This window comes from Polypterus senegalus, chromosome 5, assembly GCF_016835505.1.
Source record: "Polypterus senegalus isolate Bchr_013 chromosome 5, ASM1683550v1, whole genome shotgun sequence".
Classification (NCBI taxonomy): Eukaryota; Metazoa; Chordata; class Cladistia; order Polypteriformes; family Polypteridae; genus Polypterus; species Polypterus senegalus.
In genome coordinates, this window is record NC_053158.1 from 5801802 (window position 1) to 5827883 (window position 26082).

General features: G+C 43.4%; 1 protein-coding gene across 2 annotated transcripts in view; it reads right to left on the minus strand.

The window, feature by feature from the left end:
• LOC120530124 (carbonic anhydrase-like) overlaps positions 1–26082 on the minus strand; it is a 69316-nt gene that overhangs the window by 39401 nt on the left and 3833 nt on the right. For both annotated transcript variants that reach the window (XM_039754305.1, XM_039754306.1), the window contains exons 2-4: positions 22581–22778; positions 12049–12167; positions 1972–2067 (exon numbers count right to left, since the gene is read on the minus strand). In XM_039754305.1, the coding sequence (XP_039610239.1) occupies positions 1972–2067; positions 12049–12167; positions 22581–22778 (413 nt within the window). The remainder of the gene's footprint in view (positions 1–1971; positions 2068–12048; positions 12168–22580; positions 22779–26082) is intronic.

A 26082-nucleotide genomic window follows, 5' to 3' on the forward strand; every position in this document is an offset into this window, starting at 1 on the left:
TGTCCTGCGCCACCATGTGGTCAGACCAGTCCAGTTGGCTGGTACTTGTAGCTCTGCAGCACGTCTATGTCCTCCCCCTGAATGGTAACTGGTCTCGGAGGCTTCTTGGCACTTTGGAAGTCCACCACCAGTTCCTTTGTCTAGCTGATGAGGAGTTGCCCCTGCACCAGAAGTCCTCCGCAGCTTTCTTGTACTCCGACTTCATCTCCATTATTAATAGAACCTTTGATGGATGAGTCCTCTGAAAATTTTTGTAGATGGCAAGTTTGCTGGAAGTCTGTTGTGTAGAGGGTGACAGGAAGGGAGACAGGAAAGTTCTATGAAGTACCCCAATGTTACACACCACCATTTCTGACACACACAGTCCCTCTGCCTCACAAACTACTGTCTGTTGGTCAGGCAATCCATGATCCAGGAGACTGTGGGGGCATCAAGATTCAAAGCCTTGAGCTTTTTCTCCCCCAGACTCAATGAGGTAGAATGGTGTTAAAAGCATTATGGGGCTTTAAAATGATGCGAGCTCTGTTAGGATGTAGGGTCAATCACAGCATTTCTGTGACGCACACGGAATTCCATAAGTAAAATGGCCTGCACCTCACCCACCTATCCCAGTCTGAGAAACTTGAATATTTCATTTTCCCATTTTAATCAATGCCAAGTTGTCCTGGCCACAAATCATGATACTTCTTCCACTGTACTCTGTGATGAGGTCTTCATTTTGGTGTGTGATGCCCTTTACCGCCATAAGTACACACTGCATATTCTTCCAGAACAATTCCATTTTTCATCAAGTCCACAAAACATAAAGGGAGAGACTTGCGAAGGCATGATCTCTCATTCTCTGCCATATTGTATTCTGACAAAAGCAGACCAGATGATGACCTGAAGACAAGCAGGCTGACCAGGAGGAATCAAAAGCCAGAACAATTAAGTTTTTCAACATTTTTCCCAATGGTTCTGTGGAGTGTCAAGATGGTCTTAGGCAAACTTCAGGTGTGCAACGATGATGTTTATGGAGACCACCAGCTCCCCTTCCTTGATATCCTTCCACAGATGCCACGCCGGCTTTATATATTTTTTTATGGTAGAGATGTTCACCTGCTCCAATGGTTCCATCAACTCTTTTGCTGTCACTCCTTTTCAGCCCATTGAACACTCTGTGTCGGGACTTTTGAGTCATCTTAACAGGGTTCCCACTTATAGGGACAGCAACCACATTACAAAATCATCTCCATTTATCCACAGTTAGTCTGACTGTGGACTGATGACCATTTAACCTTCTCTAAATGACTTCTCCACCTTTATACAAATTAACAATCGTCGATTGTAGATCTTCTGAGCTCTAATTTTTTTTTGGTTTTGCCATGCAAGCTTCACATCTTCAGATGCTTCTTATTAATAGCAAACCCAAAATGTTGGAGTCTTTTTTTTTTTTTATTGGTCAAAGTGTCTCTAAGCCACACCTCCAATCTCATTTCATTGGTTGGGCTCCAGGTTTCCTAACTCCTGACTCTTTCGTTGAAGTCATCAGCCTAAGGGGTTCACAGACTTTTCTTAGCCTACACTGTGAACGTTTGAGTGACGTATTCGAGTTATGCATGAACAACACAATCAATAATTTGGATGTTATTAATTAAAACCGACTAGGCATGTTCATAATTGTCACTTGAAGATCAGACCACATTTTAAAATGTGAAGTGAAGTTATTTCCAAAGGTTTCACCTACTTCAGTAATTCAGTGACCAGCATTGCTTCAAATTTTCAATTTGTTCAAAATGCCATGACCAGTGACGTGGGCCTTGGACTCTTAAAAGGTGCCTGGCAGTTGTGCGTTTGCCCTAAAATTCACAATGACTGACCCGATTGTCTCCATGTCTTTTTTAATAAACAAACTTCTCGCATATGAATTTGTATTTCATTGAGGTCCAGAGATATGGGCCACCTTGTACAGCATTTCATAAGCGTACTCACCTGGAGAAAGACGCCAACCACTGCCAGACCATCAGGGTGCTGGGCAGCCTCAGCCAAGCTTGCATATTTGTCAGCATTCCAGTGAACTAAATGGAGCTGGAAAGCAAAACACAAAGAGGGATTAACACCACAGGAGGAGGAGGTCAGAGACGATCAAAGGCGGTTTGAAGCCTCACACAGTTTATAATATTAGAAAGTGTGGATGGACGAAGAAAATGTCACATAATGGACATTGTGCACATGGGGATGGGCAACCTGGTCACACAATTACTTTTTTTATTGCACAGTATATTTCCAATCAAATTGTTAAATCGTCTTTTGTATTTTATCACATATTACACATCAAAATAATAGATACAGTCATGTGTCGACTTTTCAGACTGGCCATTTGGCTGTATGTTGTTATAAAGTGTACAGGTCATTGCTATTCAGGCTCTGTGGGCCATTTGGAGCTCTAGGCGTGGTGGACGGATGTTGCCCCTCGCTGTCCATAGCGGGCAGTCAATATTATTAGACTTGATGACCTGAGTTTTCCCCCCTCTTGGTATCTGGAGAGTCCGCCCCTTCTGTAGCACAAACGGAGCCCCTTGTGTATTGTTACACATGCGTGAATGGGAAAAATAACTCCAAGGCTTATCGGACTGTAATTCTACTCCTAGCCAGGAGTGGGCACTGTCAAATAAAATCTCTCCTTGCTTTCCTACTGCAGAAAGAAATGATTGATGACAGCACTCTCATGACATCACATCTGGTATAGTCTCCTGAACCCGCCCCTTCCTGTCTGCAGACCAGAAAACCTCTGCACCTCCCACCACCAATCAGTCACGCTTTTGACTCGTGCGAGAGCAGACTTACTTGGTGTTTATTTTCATTTTTCTTCACCAGTTTCAGTACACGGGGGATTGCTTTGGCACCATAACTCTTTTTCATCTGGTATGGTCTATTTTTACAGTAGATACTGCCAACTTAAAGGAGAGCCCAGCACTTCGTTCACTTTCAAAAATGGTGCCCATCATGCAACAGCACCCACTCAGTATCATCAGAGTTAGACGACCAGGGATTGAGGGGATGGCATCCTCGGTGTCCAGAGGGTACACCTCTTAACTTTAATAACTGATGCCCCTCAGATGATGGTACCCCAGGAGGCTTAGTGGATTAAAATGACTCTGGTGTGGGTCACCAGCAGACATACTTAAACTGCCAGTATGGAGCAGCACAGACTGATCTTCTTCCGTACTGACCCCTACTCTCTCTTCTGTTTCTTTTTTTGGTTTCTTTGTGGTGGTGGCCTGCGCCACCTCCACTTACTCAAAGCTTCATGATGCTCCAACAATGATGGATGGATTAAAAAGCAGAATTCTACATGACCATCTTCATCAAGCCCTTCTGTGAGAACCCGAAATCCAAAGAGGACTGTTTGATTTAGGTTAGGTAGAAGGCCCAGAGAGGACTGGTCAGGGGGTCTCATGGTCTGAAATCCCTACAGATTTTATTTTTTCGCCAGCCGTCTGGAGTTTTTTTTGTTTTTTCTGTCCCCCCTGGCCATTGAACCTTACTCTTATTCGATGTTAATTAATGTTGATTTATTTTGTTTTCTTATTGTGTCTTATTTTTCTATTCTTTATCATGTAAAGCACTTTGAGCTACTGTTTGTATGAAAATGTGCTATAGAAATAAAAGTTGTTGTTCAACACAGACCCGGCCTGTGGACAAGTTGAAGATTGGTCTGCGATTCTCTGAACTGGCAGTTAAAGTATGCCCACCAGTGACCCACTCCAGACCCACAGAGCCTCAGTTGAAATGACATGTACACTTTGTGACCGACGTTCAGCCAAATGGCCAGTCCCAAATGGAGCCGTAAGTCACCACCCAACTGGAGGTCCTTTTATATTTATAGAACAACAGTTAGTTTCATAACCATTTATTAAATTATAAAATGTTTATTATATGTTTCATATTTGGTATATGTATATTTTCGTATATGGTATATATAACACACACACACACACACATATATATATATATATATATATATATATATACACACACACACATATATACATATCTATATCTTTCTCTATATATATACACACCCCTATAAATGCACTGTTTTTACTTAAATACTGTACAGTGCCTTCAGAAATTATTCAGAACTCTTCAGTTTTCCACGTTTTTATATTGCAGCCATAAAAACAGGATATGAGAAATGTTTGCAAATACTGTACATTTAAAATAACTGAAATATCCCATTGACACAAGCATTCAGACTCCCTCACTCAGTACTTTGTTGTGGCAGGAGTCTTCCTGGGTTTGACGCAACGAGCTTCATGCACCCGGATATTTGTGGATTTCCTGCCATTATTCTTTGCAGATCCTCTCAAGCTGTCAGACTGGAAGGAGACCACTGGTGGACAGCAGTCTTTCATCTCTCTCTCTCTCTCCACAGATGCTCAGTTGGGTTGAAGTCCATCCTCTTTTCTGGTAAGTCAAGAACATTCATTGAGTTGACCCCCTAAACCACTCCTGCATTGTCTTTGCTTTGTCCCATTGGAAGGTGACCCAGTGCTCTGGAGCAGGCGGTCATTAAGGACATCTTTACTCTGTCCAGCTTTCCCTCAACCCTGTCTAGCGTCCCCTGAAAAACACACCCCAGAGCATTGCTGGGATAGCATTACACACAGCTGGTTTCCTCCACACATGATGCAGGTTTTGGTTTCATCACAGAGCAGAATCTCGTTTCTCACAATCTGATAGTCCTTCAGGTTCCATTTTGCAAACTCCAAGTGGGCTTCCGTGTGTCTTTTACTGAGGAGAGGCTTCTATCTGGTCACCCGGTCATAAAACCCAGATCGGTGGAGTGTTGCAGTGAGGGTTTTGGAGAAGATCTTCTCATCCTATTAGAGGGCCAGCATGGACTCCACTGTTGAAAACCTAGGGGCGGACAGGTGGTCAACTGGATGAGGCCTCCAGGACTGGAACGGTTTTTACGAGTTCCTCTTGTACAATTTTAATCTCCACCGTTGTCATAGGGCTATAGATCATCAATTAATTAATGGAGAGATATGGTTGGTTTCCATTTTTGTTTAATCAGTGTCTATCTTGTTCTCTGTCTATTTTTGCAAATATACATTTATATGTGCACCAGTTTTGTCTTTAATATTTAGTATCATCTACCCTTGTATTTTAACTGAGAATTCTTCAGAGTATTCTGCACCTACGCTCAGTGCAGAATGCTATACAAGAAAAAATAAAAAAAAAATCGGGAGTGACCTCCCCTCGACTTTCTCATCTACTCAGACATACGGATGAGTCAATCATAAGGCTAAACTGAAAAAAAATGGTCATAGTATTATTGCCTTATTATTTTTAGGGGATCAATATTGGCATAATATTTTAAAATGTAAACGACGCACCTTTCGAATGGCGTCAATTGGCCTGACCAATGCACTGTAGTAGGACCTACTATGGTAAACACCGGGTGTTTAGGCAAGCAGTATTTTTCAACGGCAACATGTTTCACTGCTGGTATGCACACGTTTTAATATCGAAAATTGAAATTCTCTAGAAAACTGTATGCTTTCCGATAAAATGTAACGAGATAAAAAAATTTCCAAAATGATTTGCTTTCCCGTTGTACCTATATTGAAAATTTGCCGTGGTAATTTTATTTTGGTGAACAATTCAAGTAAATTACCACTTTCAGTAAGCAGAAGTGGGCCAAAAGTTGCAAGAGGCTTTAGTAATGTGGGTAATATAATATTTGTACAAAAAAAAAAATCACGTAAAGCCAAAACGTTCTCAAATATGTATGTATTATCATTTGAACGACAAACAGAATTGCGATTATCTTGATAAACTGGCTGTTTTTCGAAAAAATGCAAAGTGACAAAAGCTGCTTGGAATGGAGTGTTTTACCATAATATGATGTGAAATAATCATATTGTTATTATTTTTGGGGAAACGTTTCAGGTAAAGTATCACTTCCAGTTAGTGGGAATAACACAAAAGTTGATAAAATCTATGTTTTGTACCTAAAACTCATATGCAAAATTTCGTTGACAGTGAAAGCGTACTCAAGTTATGGTGTTTACACACAAAAACACAGACATAATTCCAAAACTGGTATTTTCGGACTCAGGGAGGTCTAAAATGTTGAGGTTCAACAAAATCTCGAAATTTAACTTTTGGACAACTCCAGTACGAGAAAGTAAAAATAAGTTTTGTATCGTATGGTTGTCTTTCTGGAAGTTTCTCCATAGAGGTTCTCCAGAGCTTGGTCACATCTCTTACCTTGGCTCAGTTTGGCCATGCAACCAGCACTAGGAAGAGTTGTGGTTGTTCCTAACCTCTTCCATTTAAAGATTATGGAGGCCACTGTGCTCCTGAGTACCTTCAATGCCGTAGTCTTCCCCAGTCTTCTCCTATCTCTAAGGTCTGCAGGCAACTCTCCTTCAACCCTCATGGCTTGGTTTTTGCTCAGCTGTGGGACCTTCTATAGTCAGGTGTGTATGTTCTCCTAATCATAGAACTGACCCCAGGTGGCCACCACACAAGTGATGATCAATAGAAGGAGATGAGCTGAATATCGCAGTGTTGAAGCAAAGGGTCTGAAGACTTGTGCATCAATGGGAGATTTCAGTTTTATAAGAATACAAAATCCCGTTTCTGATTTTTAATTCTGGGGTATAGGAGTGTTGCTTGATGAGGGAAAAAATGAATTCAAATGATTTCAGGATTAGACTGCAACAGCAAGATATGAAAGAACTGAATACTTTTTGAAGGTGCTTCATTATATCAGGCTTTACAAATGTATTATAATACAGAAGGGTATCCTAACTCCTGGGCCGTGAGCTGCCATCTTTGGGTCGTAAGCTCAGTTACACTTTATTCCCTTATTGCATATCCCGTTTTTAATCGCGGCCTACGATATAAGATTACATCTATAAATTGCGCTCATTACACCTCAAATCATCCATACATAAACTTGCAAGGGTTGTCCGTCTGTCGATCAAAAACTCACAAAACCCCTGGGCCTTCACCCCTGCCATTTCCAAGATACGCACGACACGACCCATGAATTAGACAAGTGGGCTACCTGGGCCACGACATTGGACTTTGAGTCCTTCTCGTGGCAAGCGGAGATGCGGAGTGGAATTTTAAACATTTTGGCAGTACAAGGGTGTTGTTCTGTGTTAGCCATTATGAATGCAGTGAGAAGTCAAGCCAGATGACACCTTGTGAATTTCCCCTTGGGATTAATAAAGTGTCTATCTATCTCACCTTCTATTGGCCGACTAGAAAGATGAGAATATGGAAGTTAGGCCCCTTCTTCAGGCGAGATGGAATACAGAAACTGGAATTTCCAACCATAGGCAGTAAAGGCAACAAATACACAGAGAGCGATTTGAGCTCTGCACTGCTTCTGGTGGGCCTAGGATTATGAGAGGAAGATCTTCTATACAACATCTTTAGAATATTTTGAACAAGCAACTGCAAACAACAACATTTGTTTCTATAGTTCTCTTAATACAAATAATATTACATAATGAAGAAAGAAAAAAAGTCAAAGTAAGAATTAAAATAAGAGAACACTAATGAGGTGCTCTGGTTTAAACCCACAGTCCAAAGACATGCAGGTTTGGTGGACTGGCGATCCTAAATTGTCCCTAGTGTGTGCTTGGTGTGTGGGTGGGCTGGCGCCCTGCCCGGGGTTTGTTTCCTGCCTTACGCCCTGTGTTGGCTGAGATTGGCTCCAGCACTCCCCCCCGGTGACCCTGTAGTTCGGATGTAGAGGGTTGGATAATGGATGGATGGAACACTAATGAACATGGAATAAAAGTAAGGTCCGATGGCCAGGGAGGACAGAAAAACACTCCAGATGGCTGGAGAAAAAAATAAAATCTGCAGGGGTTCCGAGGCCATGAGACCACCCAGCCAGCCACCTCTAGGCATTCTACCTAACATAAATGATCAGTCCTCATTGTGCTCAGGGTTCTCATGGATGGACCTGATGAGGACAGTCATGTCACCAGCTGATAAAAGCATACAACATAATTTACTTAGACTTAAGAAAAGCTTTTGTTACGCTCCCTCAACAAAATGACGAGGTCTGAAACTAGAAGCTGTAGGCATCAGAGGGAACCTGCAAAACTGGAACTCTGATTGGTTAGCCGGCAAGAGGTCACCAGTGGAGCCTCTCAGGGTTCAGTCCTTCTGTCCTTAATAATAATAATAATAATTCATTACATTTATATATTGCTTTTCTCAGTACTCAAAGCGCTATCCACACAGGGTGGAACCGGGAAGTGAACCCACAATCTCCACAGTCTCCACACTAAAAAGCAGCAGCACTACCACTGCGCCACCTGTGAGGACACAGCACAATATGCACACAATATGTCACAGTATGCAAGCTTTGGAGGCAACTCCGGCCCCTTCTTCTGGCAAGATGGCAGACATGGATTCCCTTTTTAAAAATCAAGCTAACATTACATCGATTTAAAAATATAACCAAGACATCGCGAATACATGCATGCAGTGCTTAACGCTCACGATACCTTCTGTGAAGTAGAACATTATGAGATTTGGACATTGTGCAAGCGCCATATTATGTGCATTACTTAGCAATGCTATATGGGATGGTGAGGTTCACCTGATTTGACTACACTGTCAGTCCCTACAACACTCCAGAGATGTGCCATACGCGAGATTGGGTGCTGCTGCCTACGAGTTGAACTATACACTATTACACGGCAAATTTTATTTATTTATTTATAGGGGAATATAACATTAACACAACACTAGAAAGCACAGTACAGGCACCATAATCTCGCTCTACTGAAGAGACCGGAGATACACAGGTTATGTGTGGAAAGCCATCGCTTTCACTACATCCAGTTCAGTGCTATGTCCCATTCTCCAATCATCTATTATCCAACCTGCTATATCCTAACTACAGGGTCAAGGGGGTCTGCTAGAGCCAATCCCAGCCAACAAGGCAGGAAACAAACCCCGGGCAGGGTGCCAACCCACCGCAGGGCGCGCACACACACATTAGGGACAATTTAGGATCGCCAATGCACCTAACCTGCATGTCTTTGGACTGTGGGAGGAAACCCACGCAGACACGGGGAGAACATCCAAACTCCAAGCAGGGAGGACCCGGGAAGCGAACCCTTAAGGGTCTCCTAACTGCGAGGCAGCAGCGTTACCCAATGCACCACCGTGTTGCCCGTCTGTCCCATTCTCCAATCAGGACTTCTAAATTCTGTTACAAGCTTATGGGAAATACGAACATACAGTTAGATCCACAAGTATTTGGACAGTGATGCAATTTCCATAATTTTGGCTCTGCATGCCACCACAATGGATTTCAAATGAAGTAACCAAGATGAGATTGAAGCGTAGACGTTCACCTTTAGCTTAAGGGATTTACCAGAAATATCGTATGAGCCATTTAGGAATGACAGCCATTTTTATACATAGCCCTCCATTTCAAGGGGCTTAAAAATATTTGGGCATTTGACTGCCAAGCTGTTCCATATCCAGGTGTCAGCAGGTCCCTCATCATCTCATTCACTATTTAGCAGGTAGAAAGTCTTGGGGTGATTCCAAGTGTGGAATTTACATTGGGAAGCCGTCACCGTGAACTCTCAATAGGAGGTCCAAAGAGCTGTCCATGCAAGTAAAAAGAGGCCATCATTAGGCAGAGAAAACAAAAGAAACCCTCTAGAGAGGCAACAGAAACACCAGGAGTGGGCAACTCAACCATTTGGTAGATTCTTAAAGAGAAGGAACACTCTGGAGAGCTCAGCAACACCAGAAAGTCTGGACGACCATGGAAGACAACTGTGCTGGATGATCGCACAATTCTGTCCTTGGTGAAGGACTACCAACTCACAACAACATTAGGCCAAACCAAGACCACTCTGTCCGGGAGGTAGACCTATCGTTAAGAAACTCTACAGTCAAGAGAAGACTTCATGAAAGTAAAGACAGAGGGTTTACCATAAGGTGCAAACCACTGTTAAGCCTCAAGCATAGGAAGGGCAGATTAGACTTTGCCAGAAAATGTTTTAAAATCCAGTCCAGTTTTGGAACCATTTTCTTTGGACAAATTAAATAAATAATAATATGTACCAGAATGATGGAAAGAGAAGATTATGATGAAGAGAAGGAACGGCTCATGGTACGATGAACACCACATCATCTGTGACACATGGTGGAGGCCGTGTTATGGCCTGATCACGCATGGCTGCCAATGGAAGTCAGCCACTGGTGTTTATTGATGATGTGACTGCTGGTAGAAGTCGCAGGATGAATTCTGAAGTCTAGAGGGCGCTATACTGTCTGCTCAGATTCAGACAAAAGCTGCAATCCTGATAGGACGACACTTCACAGTACAGATGGACAACGAGACTAAACATCCTGGGACAGCCAACCAAAGGGCTTTACAAGGCAAAGTAGTGGAATATTCTTCAATGGCCAAGTCAATCAACTGACCTCAACCCAACTGGAGACAAAACTGATGGCCCAAAGTCCAACGAACAAGCAGCACCTGAAGACGGCGGCAGTAAAGGCCTGGCAGAGCATCACTGGGGTGGAAAGCCAACACTTGGAGATGGCCGTGAGTTCAGACTTCGTTGACCGTGAATGATTTTCAGCCAAATATTGAAAACGATCGTTATAGTTAGGATTAGGTTAGTTTGTCCACATACTTTTGAGCCCCTTAAAATGAGGGACCATGTATAAAAATGGCCGACTTTTCTAAACAGCTCATACGATATTTTTGGTAAACCCCTTAAATTAAAACTGAAAGTTTATACTTCAATCACATCTTGATTGTGTCGTTTCAAATCCATTGTGGTGGCAAAATTATGAAAAAATTGCGTCACTGTCCAAATATTTATGGAGCTGACTGCATACGCTGAATGGACATCATGAGGCCCAGAGCTGCTTTGCAAAGGGTTACTACTGCTCAAAATGTTTGAATTCTGATTCACATACGACTGCCAAGCCCCATTTTCAGCTGCCATTCCTCCACTCTCCTAATGGTATGCTCTCGTAACGTATTGGTAATCAAGTCAAGTCAAGTTGGGGAGCATGCACTGGTACACTGCGTTGCCGCACCCACTATACGTCGAAACAGCTCGGGATCTTGGTTGGCAACCCCCCAGGCAGACACGCAGTCCAGTATCTGCCACAGCCAGGTGGTACGTGGGTGACCCCTTGGCCTGGTCCAGCCACTCCGGTCCCCAACAATGAGGGTCCTGCGAGCCGGATCACCCTCGGGGAAATGCGCCACATGGCTGTAGTGCCACAAATGATGCTCTCTCACAATGCAGGTCATGTGCTTCATTCGGGACTCAATGAGCAACACAAAGTCAGGCCAACAGAACCCAAGGACCCTCTGAAGAGACACTAAAGGAGTCCAGTCTTCATCTCAGGTCACTGGATAGCATCCATGTCTCACAACAATATAGCAAGACAGGAAGCACCAGGACTCTAAAGACTTGGACCTTTAATCAATAATAATAGTAATCAATTAGGTTTTAATGCCAACTGGTTATTAGAGAAACCTCAGCTGAAACTTGGTTTATGTGTGTTGTTTAATTGAACAGAATTAACGTCTTCCCTTGGGTTGGTTGCACGGTACTGGTATTTTTAAATTTGAATTGTAGTTTCGAAAATGCAAAACCAAAACATAATCCCAAATGACACATTGCAAAGAAAATGACAAATTGATATAAAAATGTCCACTACTGCCTTGAGATTGGAGGGCAAACTAGACCTAACCAGGAGAGAAGAAGCAGCAGAACACCCAGCTGCAGAATTGCATGAAGGACCTCAGAGTTGAAGGATCGAATGTCTTTACAGGTCCCCAGTTGGCCCCTTTCTAAAACACTACACTCCAAATTATGAAACAAATGCTCCACCTTCAACTTTTGACTGACCCCTCTTCCATGACTAAACTTGAAACACTTATGGAGTTATGTAGTAAAACATGGAAACAATACGCCTGCATCATCCAGCAACAGCCCAAGAAAGTATTTTATCCTACGGCAAAAACGTCAGTACCTCAGCAGCAAAGGATTTCCCGTTGATGGTGTGTTCAGAGCCATGATGGTCAGTCGAGCCCCAATGAAAGTGAAACTGACCCAACCTGTAGGTCCCATTGACCGGTCCTCCAGTTAGAGCTGCAGGAAAGAAAAAGAGATGACATGGATCATTTTTTAGGTTAACAGTCACCAGTCATTCTGGCCAGGTTGGATTCGCTCTGTCACTTTCATGACTCTGTACTGTACCCGTGCAGAGATCAGACAGATTTTCTCCAATCTCCTATTTCCAGTTTAGCTTTATTTTGCTTTACGTCGGTCACTTAGACGGGCCAGCCTTCAAATGCCCACCCAACTCCTCAAACTCAAAAGTCTGTATACCCTCACATATTGAAAACAAAAACTTAAATAAATAAATGCCTTTCCATATCTGACTGATAAAAGCAGCCACACGTCACGCAGAGAAATAAAATGACGTCGGTTTAATATTAACTCGATCCGGAGGACCTTTGGCCCGAGCAGACGGCGCTTTACTGCTCTGATTCTTTTAGCCGTCGGGCTCGAGCGGAGCTCTCGCGGGCGCGCACACGAGGGGCCAAACACAGCGCATGACAGGCAGATGATTAGATTCCAGATTCCGCAAGCAGTTACAGCTCGTTCAATATATAAAGAGTGAGGTGCTTTACATGGGTGGATTTTGTTTGATTCCTGATGGAAGAAATTAAAGTTGTAAACCGCCGCCGAGGAGTTTTGTGAGGAGTCGCGTCGCGCCTGCTTCATAATGTGCCGATTGCGTGCACGCGCTTCTGTTATCAACTTTCTGCAGTCTCCATTATTATTGATTGATGCCATAGTTAAACTGCTCGGCTGAACTAGTGATCTACAGCTTGGAGCGTGCTGACCTCTCCTAACTTAACAACTTAAATTGTATAGAGCATGGTATCCGAGTTGGCGCACTGCTAAAGGCGCTGTACAACACAGATTGTTCTTTAATGAAAATAGTGTAATGTCGCCGACAGGCTGCATGAGCCCTGGGGATGAGCTGCTACCACTTTGAGCTGGCATTATATCATGTAAATGGGACTATAAAAACGGCAAGACTCCAAAGTCGTATAAAAAATTAATTTAGTGCAGCTACACAAAAGGGTGAAGGAAAGAGAAAAGAATCCGTTGGCACTATCAAAGCCCACCCTACACTGGGATTCAGAATCTCACAAATATTTAAAGGAATACTCCACCTAAAAATGATTGTTTTCTTTATACATGTATTTACTTACCTCATAGTGGCAGCAGGAGAATAAAAGTTTATCTCATATTTCAATGCAGAATGCAGAAAAAAATTACAAAATTCTATGGAAGTGTACAATGCCCGACTAGTGAGTGATTTACCTGTTGTGAGAATACATTTATTGGTACTTGTGCACTAAACGGACGACACGGACAGCAGTTCCTACCCATTCTAGCATTGGGCTCCATGGGGCAGGAGCCCCAGTTGCTTAATTTTTGGAGTTTAAATTATTTTACTGACCTACCCCAGCCACAAATACTAACTTTAAAGTTAGTGGGGGTGGAGCATAGTTGCCAATAGGTCCTTAATGCTAATGTCCCCTTCGGGTGCCTAATGTTAAAAACGAAAATCCGATTTGCATCACGATAATAGAAGAAAGGTACTAGCCATCTGTGCCCTCCATTAAAGTACACAAGTATCCATTTATTTAATTGGCCGATGTCTTTATCCAAGGTGACTTACAACATTTCAGATATGACTGGTTACATTATCAGCATTTTTCATTTGGACCGCAGGCAGGTGAAGTGACTTGTTCATGGTCATACAGGTGTCAGAAGTGGGATATGAACCTACAACCTCAGGGTCCAAAGCCTTAACCACTACACACCACACTGTCTTCTACCAACCAAATGACTTGACACATGGATTATGTGACACGAGTAACATGAGAGTCTTTTAATGGATGTTTTGACATTGTTTACTGTTGAAGGGTTTTTGACCCAAATTTACCAAAAAACAAAAACTGCAAGTATTAGGGTGTTGCACCGTGTTAGCCATTATGAATGTAATGTGAAGTCAAGCAAAACGACACCTTTCATTGGCTAACTGAACCGATTACAATATGCAAGCTTTCGAGGCAACTGAGGTCCCTAATCTTACATCTTGCCTGAAGGGGCCCGAGGAACCCATAATCTTTTGAGTTAGCCAATAATATTGCTGGGCTCCTCTTTGCATGTTGTGAGAAAATGTTTATTTATTTGACCGATGCTTTTATTTAAGGTGGCTTACAACATTTGAGATATGCGACTGGTTCCATTTCTTTCGTTTTTCCAATTGGAGCCCAGGCAGGTGAAGTGACTTGCTCACGGCCAGACAGTGGTGTCAGAAGTGGGATTGGAATCTGCAACCTCAAGGTCTGGTCTAAAGCTTTATCCGCTACACTACACTGCTTTCTACGACTGGATGACTTGACACGTGGATTATGCGACATGAAGAATGTGAGATCCCCTCCACAAAATGAATATTTTGATACCAGTAACGGCGCACTGCACTATAACGTGCAGTGAATACACTTGACTTGAGTATTCCTAGTTTACATCCTCTTTCTTGCTCTGTACGTTTAGCATTCATTTGCTCAGAGGTTGATGTGCTTACTGTTTCCTGAGCAGCTCTTCTTTTCTCCGCCCTAGTGGCCTGCTGCTTCTCTTCTTCCGTCGGCATCTTTTCGTGTTAAAACTGATTAAGTTAGTTTTTGTGTTGCAATTGCTTAATATGTTTTTCTTAATTTTTCACTTAAGCTGGCACTTAAATCATTCTTGAGGCAGATTGAAGACTTAAGATATGAAGAGGTAGGCAAAGTGACCGCAAAGGTGATAGGGAATGAGAATGGCGCCTGTACGCATGCGCCGCATGGCCGCCCCGATGCTTGCTGCCGAAAGTTGATTCTACAATAAAATAAAATAAAAAGAGTAATAAAAATCATCACCCCGAAAGCAGAAAGTAGATGTCACGTAGTATATGTGTACCAAATTTCAAGTCAATAGGTGAAACAATTTATGACCTACAGGTGATTTAAAATCCTGGACAGACAAACAAACAGCCACAGTAACGTATTATATAAGATTGTTTGCTGTTGGGGGGTTTTTGACTAATATTTACTAAAAACAAAAGAAAATAAATCTGAGTGATTTACCTGTTGTGAGAATACATTTATTTATTTGGCTGATGCTTTTACATAAGGTGGCTTAAAACATTTTAGATATACAATTGGTCCCATTGCTTTTGTTATTCCAACTGGAGCCCAGGCAGGTGAGGTGACTTGCTCAGGGTCACAAACTGGTGTCAGTAGTGGGATTTGAACTCACAACCTCAAAGGCTGCAGTCCAAAGCCGAAACCACTAATCTACTCTACTCTACACTACAGTTCCTCGTACAACCAAATGACTTAACACGTAGATTATGCGTCATGAAGAATGTGAGATTTTGATACCCCCCTTCATGAATATTTTGGTATTGTTTGCTGTTGCAGTGTTTTTGACTAATATTTACTAAAGAAAATAAATCTGACTGATTTACCTATTGTGAGAATAGATTTATTTGTTTGGCCCATGCTTTTATTTAAGGTGGATTACAACATTTGAAATATATGACTGGTTCCACTCCTTTTGTCTTTCAATTGAAGCCCAGGCAGGTGAGGTGACTGGCTCAGGGTCACAAAGTGGTGTCAGAAGTGGGATTGGAATCTACAACCTCAGGGTCTGATGTCCAAAGCTTTAACCACTACACTACATCGCTGTCTACGACTGGATGATTTGACACGTGGATTATGTGACACGAGGAACGTGAGATTTGTTTTTTTTTCACCTTAATGGATGTTTCAATATTGTTTACTGTTGGAGGGTTTTGACTAATATTTACCAAAAACAAAAGAATAAAAAAATTGAGTGATTCACATGTTGTGAGAATACACGGATTTATCTGGCCAATGTTTTTATCCAAAAGGGCTTGAGATACAGTATATAATTGGTTCCATTGCTTTTGTTTTTCCAACTGGAGCACAGGCAGGTCAGGTGACTTGCTCAGGGTCACAAAGTGGTGTCAGTAGTGGGATTTGAACTCGCAACGTCAAAGGCTGCAGTCCAAATCCTTAACCACTACTCTACTCTACACTCCAGTTCCTCGATACATTTATTTATTTGGCCGATGATTTTATTAAAGGTGGATTACAACATTTGAAATATACGACTGGTTCCATTTCTTTTGTCTTTCCAATTGGAGCCCAGGCAGGTGAGGTGACTGGCTCAGGGTCACAAAGTGGTGTCAGAAGCGAGATTGGAACCTACAACCTCAGGGTCAGAAGTCCAGACCTTTAACTGCTACACAACACTACACTACACTGCTGTCTACGACTGGATGACTCGACACGTGGATTATGGGACACGACTAATGGGAGATTCTTCTCCTGGACGTTTCAATATTGTTTGTTGTTGTCCAGCATGGTCGCCATATTCCTCAACTGAATCAAAATCTTTGCCATCTCCATTCTGCATGGATAGAAAAGTCTAAGCTGTCAGTACAAACCACATGGGGTGAAGTAACATTTAAACAGCAGGCCGCTTTTGGGTGGAGTGTCCCTTTAAGAAAACGTAGGAAAGCGCTGACAGAAAAGAGCTGAAGCACTTTATCCTTCAGAGTCATTGACTGTTTAGCTTTTAAAAGGGTTGCAATGAATTATTGAAGGCATCATCTTACATTTCATCAGGTTATCATTTAAATAAATAAAAAAAACAGCATCATCGCCACCAACACCATCAGACAGTCAGTCAGTCAGTCAGTCAGACCGCATGGCGTTTTTTTAGCTGCCGTCTGCCTAATTCCTCTTAAATCCTCATTGCAGTAATCCTGCCAGATCCCAGCTATCCAGAAGTCTTATCCTAATCTCACACGGGCTGACAGTTTCTAAAACCAATTTATTTTACCTTCATTAGTTAAATCTAACTGAACCCACCTAGAACTTAAAAAAAAAAAAAAAAAAAAATGTTTTTGACAAAGTCTACAAATAAATTAAAATAATGAATTCCATATTATGGAGCCAATTTTATAGCACCTTTCCCTGGGAACAGTACGATTTCCCTAAGCATTCAGTATGTGACCCAGATCCACGTTCCTATAATAAATCAACTCTGAGTCACCCGCTGCAGTGGCCCAGCGGTGGGATTTCAGCCTTGTCGTTGCTTCTTTGAGGGGGATAGGAGTGTATAGGGGGTCTCACTGTGCCAGGCCTTGGCTATCAAATGTTTTAAGCTGTTGAGGCTGCAGTCTGACGGGTTCTTCAATTCATTTTTCATTTCTTGCTTTCCTGTTACCTGAACTCCCTTTGAATATTTTAAAAGGAGTTGGCACTGCAGGGAGCAGAATGTTCCATTTTCCAAGAAATTTATGACGGGCCCTTCAGTTCACAAAGTCATAATTTTCCTTGTCACTCTCCTCCCAAGTTTAACTGAGGGCTGAATGAACAGGCTGGCAGCTCGGAGCCCTCTAGAGGGTGCTAGAGTGTAATGCGGACGTTTGCAATACAGCAGGGCCATAAAAATCAAGGCTGCAAACGAACAAGGGTTCAACTGAAATAGGAGCCGATTTTCCGCTTGTGACCGCCATCAGGCAAGGTGGTGGGTTTAGGGAATGTCACCACCATGTGTTTAAGGTGGATGATTAGTAAGACATTAGGACTTCGGGGGCTTCCTATTGGTCACGTAATGCTGTTCAATAGAAACAGAGGCTTTGTTAAAGTCCATTTAAGGAACAAGTGATGAAGCGATGCACTACAGGTAGAATCTATTTGAATATGTTCGCCATCTGCGTTTTGGAAGTTTGGAGCCAAGTTTTCATTGAATTACTCCCATTTTTAAAACGAAAACAATCTCTGTCCATACAGGTCTTAAGGGCCGTGTCTGCTGCTCACGGGCTGCATAATAGCTGGCTCCTCCAGATATTCTATCCCACTTGGGCCACCTGAGGAGTGTGCCCATCACACATTCAGTCCCACAGGTTGCTACAGTGTTTACACCCATATGAAAAGGACCGAAAGGGTATTTGATGTAATCATCCGTCTACTCTGGGCATGCATACAGCATTACGCCTGGCATTCACTGGGCAATTTTGACGCACTGCAGTCACCAATTTCATTTTCATCTGCCATTGTTTCACCTGCAGTATTAGAGGGGTTGCGATGCTCGATTGCCTCTCACAATTGGGCTGATGAGTAGAATTTCTGTCACGTCAGCAGTTTCCATCAACTGTCTTATACTGTGAGTGATGTCACCATCATAATTTCCCAAAATTCATTGTGTATACGTAGCCTGAGCACCCATGTCATGGAATGCTGAATGCGCTCATACAGTTCAAGCACATATGAAACTGGTGACTCTAACATACAGTGCGAGTAGTCTCTTGACCACAATTTCTATAAATGGCACAACATGCAATTTGGATGCCTACTGGTGAGCAACACAACATGCGTCGTGCAGAGCAACTCTTCTACACTTACTGTACGTATCTGTGCAAGCCACAGCCTCTACCCTGGAGCTCCAAAGGGGTGGATCCGACACCAGAGGGCAGCCCCAAGTAGGTGGAGCCAACACCAGAGGACAGCCCATGTATAAGGTGGAGCCAACTCCAGAGGGAAGCTCCAAGTAGGTGGAGTCGATGCCAGAAGGCAACCCATGTAGTAGGTGGAGCCGACTCCAGAGGACAGCCCCAAGTAGGTGGAGCCGACTCCAGAGGGCAGCCCATGTAGTAGGTGGAGCCGACTCCAGAGGGCAGCCCATGTAGTAGGTGGAGCCGAATCCAGAGGACAGCCCCGAGTAGGTGGAGCCGACACCAGAGGGAAGCCCGTGAGGTAGGTGGAGCTGACACCAGAGGGAACCAAGAGAGTCTGACTGCAGACCTCCATAGCTCCACCCATTCATAATATGGTTAAGATTAGGGTTGTAGGTGGGTCATTTGACTTAAATAATGCCAAATTCAGTCCACACTATCATTTTTACATCACTTTCAATAGTATTGGAATGACTCGGGGCGACCACAGGAGATGGAAAACAGAATTGGTCTCTTTATGCTGAATGCTGGCAAGTAACCCTAAAAGGGAGCCATTGGCTTCTTCAATGCCGCTTACGCCATAACACTCAGGTCTTAAGCAACAACACGCACTCCACTCATGAATGCCAACCCAGATTTGCCACACTTCATCCACCCGGGGTCAGAGGTCACTCATATGCCACACTGTTCCATTGGCTTCTTGTGAGAGCCCAAGGTCCAAATCCGAGGCTCAAAAGTCACAACACATTCAAGTCCAATGGGCTACGGCAGCTGGGAGACGCGTCCAAAGAGCTCTCTGAAGGCGAGAATAAGGTCAGGTACGGAGGCACACACATGGGTGCTGGGTTTATGAAGAACGCTGCCCAGAGAATGCGGCAATGCAGACACGGCGCTGCAGGTTCAAAGTGGTGAATTTCAAGAAGGGACTAGTGGCACAGGTGCCAGAATTATGAATGAAGGGCAGAATGAGAGGCAACAGGTCATAGAAGCACAAGGCAGACATGCAAAAATATCTAAAGTGTTCATCATGAAGAACCAGGAGACGATCAACGAGCCGGTCAAACACGAAAGTGCTTTGGTGACCAGTGGAGAAGGAAGAGTTGCTTTTCTTTTGTAGGGTGGGCTACAGTTTCACCAGTATATCGAAAATAACTCATCTGCTATAATCACAAAAACAAATTCACAACACGCGGAAAAAGTTATTTTTCTAAGCCTCATTGTATTTTTCTTTCTCACAGTGCAATAAATATGTGGAGAGAAGGTTCAGAAAGAAGAATTTGCAGTTTTGCCGCCAAAGGGGGCGTTCCCATATGCAAATATACTCACTTTATGCAAATTTGGAATTCTGTATTATTGTGAGTTTATGAAGATGCAGAATGACGTGTTATTTTTATAACCTGTTTAATCCTGTCCAGGATCACTGGTTATGGGGGTGGAGCCGATCTCAGATGGTGTCGGGTGCAAGGTGGGAACAAACACTAGACAGGGTGCCAGTCTATTGCAGGGCACACACACAGGCATTGCCAAATCACCTAATCTGCATATTTTTGGACTGTGGGAGGAAACCCATGGGGAGAACATGCAAACTCCACACAGGTAGGACTGGGGGTCTCCTTACCCGAAGGCAGCAGAGCTCCCACTGTGCCAACCTGATGCCCCTGGCAATGCAACAAGAATTCATATTGAAATAATGGATTGATATGGACAAAAACACTGCCATCATTATTTTTAACATTTTATTGTAATTTGAAATGAAAATATAAGGTATGGGCGGCACGGTGGCACAGCGGGTAGCGCTGCTGCCTCGCAGTTAGGAGTCCCGGGTTCGCTTCCCGGGTCCTCCCTGTGTGGAGTTTGCATGTTCTCCCCGTGTCTGCGTGGATTTCCTCCCCAATCCAAAGACATGCAGGTTAGGTGCAATCGCAATCCTAAATTGTCCCGCGTGTGTGCGTGCCCTGTGGTGGGCTGGCGCCATGTCCGGGTTTTGTTTTCTGCCTTGTGCCCTGTGTTGGCTGGGATTGGCTCCAGCAGACGCCCCCATGACCATGTAGTTAGGATAGAGCGGGTTGGATAATGGATGGATGGATGGATGGATGAAAATATAAGGTTAATATACAATGTACAATATGCACACCATTCACTGTTTACTTCTATTCATTTCTTGTTTATTAAATTTGATATTCTTCTTTTTTTTTTTTTGACGTCTACAAACCTCCCTAGACATCCTTGAGAATTTCCATCTGCCGTGTTTTGTCATTTCAACTGTTCACATTACTAACGTCCCTTAAGAAATCAGAACCAGCGCTGCCTCTTTCTATCCTGCATCTTTCCTTATTTGTTAAAATGTCCGACTTGCTAGAGGGAAAAAAAAAAATTATATATATATATATATATATATATATATATATATATATAATCCCAATTTGTGGAGAAAACAAAAATCTGTCATTTCGTCTAGGCCACCTAGGAGGGGACCAGAAGATCAAGAAAAATCAAACTTAACCTGAGAGTTCCTGCAAGCACTGAAAGTCCTTATAAAATCTGGAATACATTGGAATTTCACAAATCTGTTTTCTGCTATTCATGGAACCGATTTGCAGATCAAAGTCAATAAAGGCTCGTTCTGGAACCTCCATGCGGACGGCTCATTCTAGAATCACAATGCAGAAAATTTATTTCGGGAACTTTTGTGCGGATGGGTCTTTGTGAAATCTTCATGTCTATGGGTCATTCTGGAACCTTCATGCAGACGGTTCTTTACAGAACCAAAAACGGTCCCCATATGGCAACCCTTTGAAGAGCCACCTGGACCCCTTCATTAAAAAAAAAAAAAGAGCACTGGTAACACCTATACTGAAAAAAGTTTATGTTTATAAGCTCCATATAAATTTATTGTTTTTTTTTTTTTTATTTTTATTTGAACAGAGAGGAAAGAATTAACAAGCTCACTAAATATAGCGCCTTTCACCGGAGGACGCCCTCCCACCAGGTGCTCTCATGTCCAGGGTGTCATAACATTTCCGGTTAAAAAGGCCTAATAATCAGTCAGCAGCAGTTCATTGAACTGCCATTCGCGTGCCTGACAGTCCAGGGTCTAAGCCACCTGTGGTTGTCGTTTCAGATCGAGGGTCTTTTAGCTTGATTTTGCTACAGATCTCATTCAAGATCTGCTCCCTAACACCCGAAACCAGAGAAGGTTTATTCGGGAAAAAAAAAAATGATGGGATGGTTGACGAGGTACGCAGGATTAAAAAGTCTACAGACATCGCGGACTTTCATCAGCGCCCGCCAGCCGCGCCGTCTTTAGTTTAGTGGCGCACTGCGCTAATTCGCATCAGACACCCGCAGCGCAGACGTGAAGAGGATGAAGAAAGTTTCTGCGGCGGCGGAAGAGCATCTGAACTCTCAGCGAGGTGCACGGGACTGACATTTTTTTCATATTTAAAAACAAAAAAACTCCTCCCCTTTCCTTCGAGTGGCATTTGGCTTCAGAGACGTCGTAATCGAGCAGTCGCCCGCAATGTGACTTCTTCAAAGCTCTTTTTTCCTGATGTTTTGTTTTAAATCGCTCTACTCTTTCGCGTAGGTTTATTATTTTGCCACTCGTGTGTTTATTACCATAAAAGTTCTTCCGGTAGACCGGTGGCAAGGAACACAGAGGCGATTCCGTCTACACACAATCAGATAGCAAGTCGTCAGGTTACCTTCGCCAGGTGACGACTAATGAGCTCCACGACTCACAGACGGGCGGCAGCAGCTAATAAACACATAAGGGATGAACAAAAAAAACAAACAAACAACGCATTGTTGGGAGCAACGAATACCATACGGCAGCCCGGGCTTGGCTTTAGGGCAAACGGAACGAATACCAACACTAAAGGTCGGCCCATGTATCGTATATAGCGCCTTTAACAACACAGAACAGCGATCGACTTACAAAGCATACTTACTCGACCTGTTGTCACCATCGGCGAAGCTCACTTGGACAGAATGGCCGTTGTTGAGGATGCCGTTGGCGGTGCTCGGGTCGTATTTGAGGGTGAGAGGCTTCAGGGATGGGTCGTGCTGAGCTTGTTCAGGTATGATGTTTATGGGGGACTGCCTTGGTCCATCGGCGATCGGGAAAGACTTGCTCCAGGCGCTTGGTCCTAACAATAAATACACACATTAATGAGAATAATACAAAATGAAGCAAACAGACATTCATAAAGTTCATCTGCTGTGCTGCACACAGTGTTCAATTTAATAGCAATCGCGCATTCCATCCGTTCCAATTCTGTACTCTTTTTCCCCCTTTATGGGGATGTGTAAGGGCGGCACGGTGGCGCAGTGGGTCGCTTCCCGGGTCCTCCCTATACGTGCAGTTTGCATGTTCTCCCCGTGTCTGCGTGGGTTTTCTCCTGGTGCTCCGGTTTCCTCCCAATGTACAAAGACATACAGGTTAGGTGCATTGGCGATTCTAAATTGTCCCCTAGTGCAGGGGTCCTCAATCCCAGTCCTGGAGAGCCGCAGTGGCCTGACCTGGTTGCTTAATTAGAAAGCAATTCTTGCCAATAAAGCACTAACAAGCTATGAAATTAAATTAACTCTGCTATGTCAGCTCATTCCCATATCCTATATTTTCTTTCCCTTTCTATCATGCAAATGATTTGAAGGCTAAAATGGACGAGTAATTCTCAGTCCTTCACTTTTTTCTCTTCATTTTTCTTCCAAGTATTTAATGAAACCCAATAGTGCAGATAAATACACACAGGTGTAAATGTAAATAAGCTAAATGGAGAAATGCTGCTCTCTCTTGTCATTTGCATGTTATTGATAAAAAGGAGCAATTCAAACAGCTGTTTAAGACAAAATTAAGCAATAAGGGCTCAAAATGACTAAAGTGAAGCAGAAGTGTTACTTTAGCAATCAGTGCTTTTTATTAAGCAACTGGGTTGGAGCAAAAACCTGCAGCCACTGCGGCTCTCCAGGACCGTGATTGAGGACCCCTGCCCTAGTGTGTGCCCAGTGGGTGAGTGTGTGTGCCCTGCAGTGCGCTGGTGCCCTGCCCAGGGTTTGTTTCCTGCCTTGAGCCCTGTGTTGGCTGGAATTGGCTTTGGCAGACCCCGTGACCCTGTAGTTAGGATATAGCAGGTTGGATAATGGATGGGGTTGTGTAATTGCAGAGTTTATGATGCCATATAAATAAAACATTCTTATTATTATTACTGTAGAGTAACAAACGTGCAGCACAGAAGTCTATCTGGTGTGAATCACTCTTATTAAACCAACATGAACACCTTTGGGCTGCGGTGGGTTGGCACCCTGCTCAGGATTGGTTCCTGCCTTGTGCCCTGTGTTGGCTGGGATTGGCTCCAGCAGACCCCCGTGACCCTGTATTCGGATTCAGCGGGTTAGAAAATGGATGGATGGATGGATGAACACCTTTGGGAAGAAGCTGGACTACCCAGAGAAAATCAATGCGCACATGAGAGAACATGCAAAGTCCACACAGATAGTGACTGGGTGTCAAAGTTGGAGGGAGTATCCCCCTCTCTCTGTGGGGTTTGCATGTTCTCCCCATATTGGTGTCAGTTTCCTCCCTCAGTCTAAAGACATGCAGGTTAAATAATAATAATAATAATTTAAAAACAGTGCAGTGGCAACACTACTGCCTTACAACAAGACCACCATACAGGTTTCATGTCCTGGGTGCTCCCTGCATGAAGTTTGTTTGTTCTCCCCACATCTGCATGGATTTCCCCAGGGGTCCTCAGGTTTCTTTAATGATAGTAATAATAATTCTTTACGTTTATGTAGGCCTTTTTTCCTCACTACTCAAAGTGCTTCAATGAGTGAGGAGCCACTTTAACAAACGCTAATGTGTAGCATCCATGGCAGCAATTTGTGTGCCAGTACACTCACCACACATGAGCTGTTAGGTGGTGAGAGAGAGAGAGAGAGAGGATAGCCAATTAGAGACAGGGGATGATTAGGGGGCCAGAGTGATAATTGTGGTCATGGTGGGCAATTTAGCCAGAACATCAGGGTGCACCTTACTCTTTACAAAGGATTGCCCAGGAATCTTTAATGGCCACAGAGAGTCAAGACCTCATTGGTGCGCCTCATCTGAAGGACAGTGCCAGATTTACAGCACGGTGTCCCCGTCACTGCACTGGGGTATTGGGATCCACACAAAGACCACAGGGTGTAAGCGCCCCCTGCTGGCCTCACCAACATCTCTTCCAGCAGCAACCCAAGCTTTTCCTAGGTAGTCTGCCATCCAAGCCCTGGCTGGACCCAAACCTGCTTAGCTTCAGGTAGACAACTTGTTCTGAGGTGCAGGTGCTATGGCTGCTTCCACAGTGCAGATACACACCAGTTAAATAATAACAGCAGAGGGCACAGTGGTAGTACTGCCACCTCTCAAAAAGGAGACCTGTCACAGGTGCATGCTGCATGGAGTTTGTGTGTTCTCCTCAAGTCCATGTGGGTTTCCTCCCACACTCCAAAGAAATTTAGGTGAGGCGGACTGGCTTTGCCATATTGGCCCCAGTATGTATGTGGTGTGTGTGTTTAGAGTGGCGTCCTGTCTACGGATGATTCCTGCCTTGTGTCTAAGGCTTGCTGGGATAGGCTCTAGCTGCCTTGTGACCCGAAGTGGGTTGATACGAATAATAATCCACAGATCTATTAATAATAATGTCAAAATAATGTACTATTTACCTATCGATCTATTTATCCAATAATAGTAGGTCAGAACTAGGTGCACCCCACTAACCATCAGTCCATCACAGCGCCTGTTTAAGGACATATAAGGAGGCTTTTTGGAATCTGCAGTTAATCAACAAACATCCTTGGGGATGTAAGAAGAAAACAGAAATAACCAGGCAACTCACATAGATACGAGGGGAAAGTGTAAAGTTCACCAGGCAAACGACCAGATGCTGGTTTCGAGCCGACAAGGCATGAAGCACCGGTGCTACACACTGCGCCACCTTGGAATTCCATGTTATGTTGTATAGCAGAAGAGTACAAAATTGTGCAACGTTTTTCGTTTAGCTCTTTACTATTTTTTGTACCAGAGATATAACGTTTAATTTGACGTGCCCAGCAGAAATTCAAGAAAAAAAAAAATCTAGAACAATACCGCCATCACACTACACGCGGGTTTAGGGAAGTGGCAGAATTAGTCAACTTTATGATGTGTAAGCTGTAGGCTCAGCGGATCACCGATCGTATTAGTTTTCTGCTATTCTGCTATTAGTCGTTCTTCCTCTTTTTGTTTTATTTTTTTTACTTCTTTGACTAAAATTAACATTTATTATGAGTGATTTTTCTGTCACGTGACTGCCCTCATAACACAAATTCATAATGTTGGTAACAAAACGCACGATTCCGGTCCTTTTAATGTTCTGTTACTATCCATTTGTATTCATTTCTTTACTTTCGAAAAGAATCGAGCCAAAGCGA